The sequence below is a fragment of the Acipenser ruthenus genome, chromosome 2, assembly GCF_902713425.1.
Source record: "Acipenser ruthenus chromosome 2, fAciRut3.2 maternal haplotype, whole genome shotgun sequence".
NCBI classification, from domain to species: Eukaryota; Metazoa; Chordata; class Actinopteri; order Acipenseriformes; family Acipenseridae; genus Acipenser; species Acipenser ruthenus.
This window is the reverse complement of record NC_081190.1, coordinates 38,300,608-38,307,842: the sequence shown is the minus strand read 5'-3', so window position 1 is coordinate 38,307,842 and position 7,235 is coordinate 38,300,608. Positions and strand designations below refer to the sequence as shown.

Genomic DNA, 7,235 nt, shown 5'->3' with positions numbered 1-7,235 from the left:
AATATTGCCAACTGCTAGCCACAAGTAGCACATTGATAATATTTGGGGAGAGACAGTGATATTTTACAGTTGCCTTTTTAGAAAGAATGGTCAAATATACACTTAGAAAGACCAAGTAGTTCTAAAACCTCAATACAGGCAGATAGGTGAAATAAAAGAGTAAGTAGCGAGGTTCCAAAAAATATAGCGTTACACGTCCCCACGTGTTGGTACAACTGTTTAAATAACGTACCTGTAATTTTCTTTTCATTGTAAACATCCTGACAACTTTTTACACTTATAACTTTAAAGGCTGTCAAAGCTCTTTTGAAAATGGCCACTCTGGATTTTCTGTTCCGTACCACATCATGGATCGTTATATCTATGTTACCTGTTTGACAATGTGGGCAATAATCCTTACACTATCAGTGCACTTGAGCGGACATTTTGAAAACAGCTTTGCAACAGACTTTAAAGTTATAAGTGTAATAAGTATATATATTTTAAAGAACCTCGCTACTTACTCTTTCAGTAGGAGGGGCACATGTTAACTGCATACTTCAGAGGAATTATCTGGATAGTTGTCCATTAATGTGTAAAACCAACAACATTACTTGGAAAATATGAGTCAGGGTATTTCATGTCCCCAGAGATGGTTTGACTAACTAAGATTTAAACAGAGATTATGGGCCCTTCACAAAACATGAACACATAATTTATTTGAAGATTGTTTTTTTTTTTTATTAAAGTATGTCCTAGTAAATTAAACAAAGTCTGGAATTACGTTGTTGAAGAAGCCAAAAAAACATTTAGAAAAGTTCATGATTATCAAACTTTATTTAATTAATCAAAGACAGATGAAGCGCGAAAAAAAAAAACACAAAAGAAGAAAACTCTAGGGATAAACATAAATTATTTTTTTTTTTTATTTTTTTTATTCACTTGTGAAAGTGTGCTATGAATTAACATTTCTGCACTGTAGTTTAACTGGAATCAAAAGCTCTTGTTAACACTGCTGTCAACATTTAGTTTTTCATATATGCTTGTTGTAACTACATGATTTAATCTTAAGTAAAACTATATCTTTTTTTTTTACCTTTCCCGAGTTGAATTAATTAGAAAGGTTATATTAACTTATATTAAAAGTTAGACATTTTCAGAAGTTATTATTATTATTTTTTCTCTCACAACACATGTACAACATTCCTTGTTATTTTATAACGACACTGGCTTCGATCAGAATCAGTGCTAGCAGGCACCATGGGAGCTTCGCCTTATTACTCTGCTACAGTACCACTGGGAACTGAGACCAGCAAACTCATTTCACTGATGACCTGAGCTGGATAAACGTCCAGGCCACCAGAAACACAAAAAATATTCATCTTTCTGTAGACTTCTACTGTTTTTATTTGTTGAATTCAAAGACAAAAAGGATATTATTCTTAAGTTATTATTACTGCAGGACATCGATCAGCATGCATTTATTGCACTACCAGACGATACTAAACCTTTTTATTTTTAATAGAACAGACAGAGCAATCTCAAATGTTCCAACTTGTGCATATGTCACCATACCAGGCACAGCTTGCAACAAGCAATCGACAACCAATTCACTTTCGTAGGGGTGGGGTAGGATAGGAGTGCAATAACACACCCCAGGGTGTTGAAATATGGCCCAATAACAACACTCCTATGTGTGGTTATATTAGACCATAAGAACACCCTGCCATGTGTTAATGCTTTCAAACTCAACCTACTGTTTTCATACACAATTATCCACATGCTCAGATAATTAGATCATGCAATTGTCTGTCTGTGTATGCATACACTACACTATCAGAATTCAATGCCTCAGTCATAAACTGATTAATGAAGGCAGGTGGCTTCTGTGGCAGTCCACAAACAAAAACAAACGTCCACAAACAGCACAAACTGCTACAAGATACCAACCAAATATAGGCTTGGATCATTCTGAAAAGTGAAGAACAGATGTAATTGTAGATTTTACTCACAGAACCCCAAAATACCATCAAGAATCCTGGCTATGAGACATTGACATTGGTTTGTTTTGAGGGGCATGAAGGATTATTTCTCTATTGCTTCACATGCAATGAATTCAATATTCAATGTGTTCGTTTCTTAAGTTGCATAGTGTTTCAGCAGCACCACCTGCTGTTCATTCTCTGTACTGCCCTATTTCAAAGCACAGTTGTTCTGTTATATCAAGCTACTGATTGAGTAAATATATGCTAAACTGCCGGTTTTTCCCAATAGTTCACACTTACTGTACTGGTAGGTACACGCAATCGATTACGGAAATTCCAAAACATGTCGCCCCCCACCCCTATACATTCAATAACAGTGCCATGCTGCTGCTAAAATATTTCAATAGTTTTTTTTTTTTTTTTTTTTTTAAGATTCCCTGACACAATTGTCCTGGAGGGATACCAATCCATCCTTGAGTTCTGCTGCTATCTTGCTCATCGCAACTAGTATATGATCGGGGATGTTCTTTGCGCTCCATTCCAAATGTATCAGTGAAGGACGGACCACTTAAAACACACAAATTGTACAACCACAATTAATACTTAACAGCTACGGCCAAAAGTTTTGAACAACACTACATAATTAACTAATTTTATTTCATAAAGTTGAATGAAACCTTCTGAATTATGTTACATTAGCATATTGAATTACATGCCGCTTTGTAGTTTTCCATATACTTAACAAACAACTGACACAAAATGAAAAATGTGACATTTCGAAATCTAACATGAAGTACTGTACTACTGTACTGTAGGTGTTAATTAAATGAAATATCTAAAATATGTTCATATATATATATATATATATATATATATATATATATATATAATTATATATATATATAATTATTATGTCAATCCTAAAATTCTAGATGATGTAAAACTTTCAGCTATCGCTAATATACACTTGTCATTCTGCACACTGTTCATTACTCCTGTTGACAGAAATCTCGTGGTATTCCACAGAGAGAAGTTTGACAGGAACCCGTCTGTGTTGTGATCTTATTGGATATTTGGCTCAATACCACATTTCTATTGGTCTTCACAGATGTCGATCACTCTCGCGAGTTTTAGACAGTTGCCAGACCCCGCAGATAATCATGGCGGCGCCCAGTCGGTTGCCCTTGCTGCAGGTTTGCTCTACGAGGGTGTTTTCACTGAGGTGCACACAAGGTTTTCATAGCGAACCAGCGGTACGAGAACCTGCTTACCCCCCTGTGATCCCCTCCCGGACTGCCAAAAGTAAATCGGCTAAAAAGAGGAGGGAAGAAGATTATCACAGCCAGATATGCGCTGCAAGCTCAGTGCAAGATAAACTTAGGCTGCTTACCAAACTCCAGCGAGACAAGTATGTAGTGTACCCGCAGACGTTTACACTGAATGCTGATCGTTGGTACCAACACTTCACAAAGACGGTATTCTTGCCTGGGCTCCCTGAAAAATGCAGTGTTGGTAGGCAGGTAGTTGATAACGAGAATGGCAAGGTTCCTCCTGCAGCTGGCGCTGTGGACCCGGCCGTGGTTGATGAGAATACCTTCAGTGAGCTGCGATCCCTGGTGGGTAATGGCATTTTACAGGAGAACTTTTATTTGAAGAAGAGGAGGCCTTTTCTGCAAAAGGAGCAGGAGCACTTTGTTGCACCTTTCCTATCAAACTTGGTGTCCAGCGTCACCAACGCATTAGCCAAATACAACCCGCTATTAAAAAAGTCAAGTTTGGGTAAGCTTAATCTCTTGCTATATGTTATGTTATTGCGTGGGTGTTGTTTGTTTACTGTCTTACAAGTTACAGTGGTAGTAGAAACAGAAATATGTCATTCTAGTTTCCTTGTATAAACATTGAAAACGGTAGAAAAGTCGATTAAAGTCTAACACACAGCCCCACTGAAGTGTGGGCGGGGGCAGTTTTTGGAATGGATGCTTACTGGCAGTGATCCTTGTTGTCCAATCTCTGACTGCTGTTACCAAATAAGCATAATTGTATGTTTTAACTGTGATATCTGGCAATAGTTAAGCGATTTAATGCTTGCAAAAAGCAAGTCTCAGAAGCTGACTGGTTTGCAATTTACCAGTTAGAGGACCTTGAGGTGTATTAATGACATATAGTAAACCCCCCCAAAAATGACTCCCAAGATAATACAATGTTAGCTATTGCTTAAGTACAACTTCAATTTGGTACATGTGCTTTTAAGAAAATACGTATGTGATTGAAAGTGTGTTCTTGTCATTTTAACAGATTTCAATCCTGAAGTGAGCTTCTATTGGGTGCGAGGCGAAAAAACCGTTACTCGTGGACACCGCAGAGGTCGAGTCGACCCAATCAGATTTCAGATTAACGACCAGCCTCACTGTCAGATACGAGTGCCTGAACAGCTTGACGAGGCATGGCAGTTATTTGACTTGATTGTTAAATAAAGTAAAATGACATACTAACCAAATGTAACATAATTAAAGAAAACTAGGCTATATACATAAGTGAAATGTGTGAAAATAAGTAATTTTGTGAAGAACAACCCTTATGCAGAAATCGATATTAGTTCATCACTACCTTTTGCTAATGCATTCATATACCCCTTTTATTTATTTACCAGTTTTCTCTTGACGTTCACCATACATGTTTTAATTGTAATCTGGTTTCTCCTTTGTCTTAGTTTTTGCCTCTACAAGAATCAGTTTCTGCCGAAGTTCCGGTGGTACATTTTGAACCTAACAGACTACCAATGTTCCAAAGACAGTATGATAACAACATTTTTATAGGTACGATTTTTTTTTATTTAAAACTTTTGTTTCCTAAGAAATTTTATAATCACAAACTGACAGCCTGACAACATTTTTTTATTCTGTCAATCAAATTCAGTTAGGATGGTTGCATCTATAAACAATGGGGTGCAAACACAATGTTGATTCATTTTTACAGGGTCCAAGGTGACAGATCCATGCAGCTATGGCCACACCCAGTTTCACCTGGTTCATGACAGATTTAAGAGAGACCGTCTTATAAAGGGAAATCTTGCTGACCAGATTGAAGTCCGTTTGCGAGCAAATGCCATTGCAAGCCTGTTTGCCTGGACTGGAGCCCAGGCGATGTATCAAGGTAATTTTGGACCAGTTTACTATGTATGGTTTACATATTGCAAAGTAATTTCAAACAAGCTTAGCATGGGGTTTGACAATGTACTATTTTATTTATTTTTTTAATATTTGGTAAATATAGCAAAAACTTAAACTGTAAGCAGTTCCAGAATACTTACCTTACAAATTACACAATTTACCAAGTACAAGGAGTTAAAAAGTAAAGGGGACAGTCTAATGTAAAAAAAAAATTGAATACATCTTAAGTACAGGACAGCTATTTTTGTATTATGCGATTGGTGAAAGTTTGGTATGATCTCTTTGTACAAATTACAGTAAAGCATGTGTCAAGAAAGTCAGGCAATATTCTACATACAATAATTAAAAATGCTTTATCAGCTTAGCTCACATTTCTGAAAATGTATGAGAACATCTTGTAGATTATTTGAAATTGTACATGGAAAAATGGGAACATTGTGATTTATTTAAAGATAATTATAGAGAACAAATGGATGTTAGAAATGCTGTTGCTAATAATTGCAAGAGTACATTATGCAAAGGCTGAACTGAATGAAAAATATCCCAGTATGTCACTGAAAAATAAAATCAATCAATCAAATGCTGGTGGTTCTCCATTGTAGACTACTGGAATTTGCATAATGTCAGTGATGAGGTAATACTTAATCCTACTCTATGGAGTGCAAGAGTACCTGAGCATAACTGAGTACCATTGCTTTGTGAAAGTGTTTTGATGTGTTTTGAAAAGCCCAGCTCCTTAAAAAACTTATCATTTCTCTTGCACTTCCTCACCAAAGTTATCTCCATTACTACCAGTGCCTTTCCTTGAAGCCTTAGATAAGTCACTCCAAAAATCCAAAACAAATCAGATTCTGTCAGTTAATCCTGTATCTGATCTATTAAGTACAATGCAGACTGGACAGTAAATTAGATTTTAAAAACATTCAAGAATGAAGATTATAATAACACTGGATATTTTCACAAAGTATTACTCGAATAAACCTGCAGTAAAATCTATAGTCTCCATTTAAAAAAATAAGTTAGAGGTCAAACTAAATGGATGAACTTTTCAGAACCATTCAAAGAACTTAAAGTCTTGCGCGCGCACACACACATACACACACACACACACACACACACACACACACAGCAATTACACTCAGAACTAGTGAAAAATACTAAGTAAAGGTAAGTGCTGTAATTTAAAACTACTTGTTTTTATCTAAAATTGGTAGTAAATAAGACATTATTTTTACAGTTATACAAGAAATCCCTCTGTAACTTACATTGTATCCATACCTATGTTATCATGTAACCACTCACTACAGTATGTTCCTTTGATTTATTTATTTTTTAAATAGGGTTCTGGAGCCATGAAGATCTGACACGCCCATTTGTATCCCAAGCTGTTGTAACAGATGGACAGTATTTCTCCTTTTTCTGTTATCAACTGAATACCCTTGCCCTCACGGTTCAGACTGACCAGAATAACCCCCGGAAGAACATATGCTGGGGCTCAGAGAGCATGCGCTTGTATGAGGAGGTGAAAGACGGTGAAGTTGTTGGGTTTAATGATGATGTATTGAAACTACTTGTTCATTTCCTATTGAATAAGCCACAGACGATGTGAAGATGGAAACTCCTCTTTATAAATTCCAATTTGTGGCAATGTTTAGTATAAATGTCTAAATAAAAACTGGTTATGAATAGAAAGTTGTTTGTGTTTTATTCCTTTGCTTTTATTCTAAGGGATACAAAGAATAATTCCTACAGTATCTCTGTCTCCTGTTCTCATAAGTATTTTAGCCTCAATTCACAATACAAGGGTTTATAAATCATAATTTGTCAAATTTGTATTTATATTAACCTATTAATTGAAAAACAAAATATATTAGCTGTTGCATTTAAAAAAAAAAAAAAAAAAAAAAGAATGCAGTATCTCAACCAAGTGACTTTGCATTTGGTTTAATGTAAAAAAAAAACATATAACCCATCTAAACTGAGGCATTAGCTGTATTAGTCCATGCCATGGGTGACACTGGTGTAATTGTGAAGAATGTAATACTACTCTAAACTTACCAACTACCTGCAAATTAAAAATGTGCAAAACAATATAAATGCA

At 35.8% G+C, this 7,235-nt stretch overlaps 1 protein-coding gene across 1 annotated transcript; it reads left to right on the top strand.

Moving 5' to 3' along the window:
* The first annotated feature begins 3,078 nt into the window (after nt 1-3,078).
* Nucleotides 3,079-6,826, top strand: LOC117408950 (large ribosomal subunit protein mL65-like). Its single transcript, XM_034014420.3, has 5 exons — nt 3,079-3,743; nt 4,260-4,405; nt 4,675-4,780; nt 4,941-5,117; nt 6,475-6,826. Exons 1-5 carry the CDS (start codon nt 3,125-3,127, stop codon nt 6,741-6,743), a joined length of 1,317 nt encoding a protein of 438 aa, XP_033870311.1. The 5' UTR covers nt 3,079-3,124; the 3' UTR covers nt 6,744-6,826.
* Nucleotides 6,827-7,235: the final 409 nt, after the last annotated feature.

Coding starts and splice junctions, on each gene's coding strand:
- LOC117408950 (XM_034014420.3), top strand. CDS start 3,125: ATGGCGGCGCCCAGTCGGTTGCCCTTGCTGCAGGTTTGCTCTACGAGG. Junction 4,781..4,940: donor TGATAACAACATTTTTATAG/GTACGATTTTTT, acceptor TCATTTTTACAG/GGTCCAAGGTGACAGATCCA. Junction 5,118..6,474: donor AGCCCAGGCGATGTATCAAG/GTAATTTTGGAC, acceptor TTTTTTAAATAG/GGTTCTGGAGCCATGAAGAT.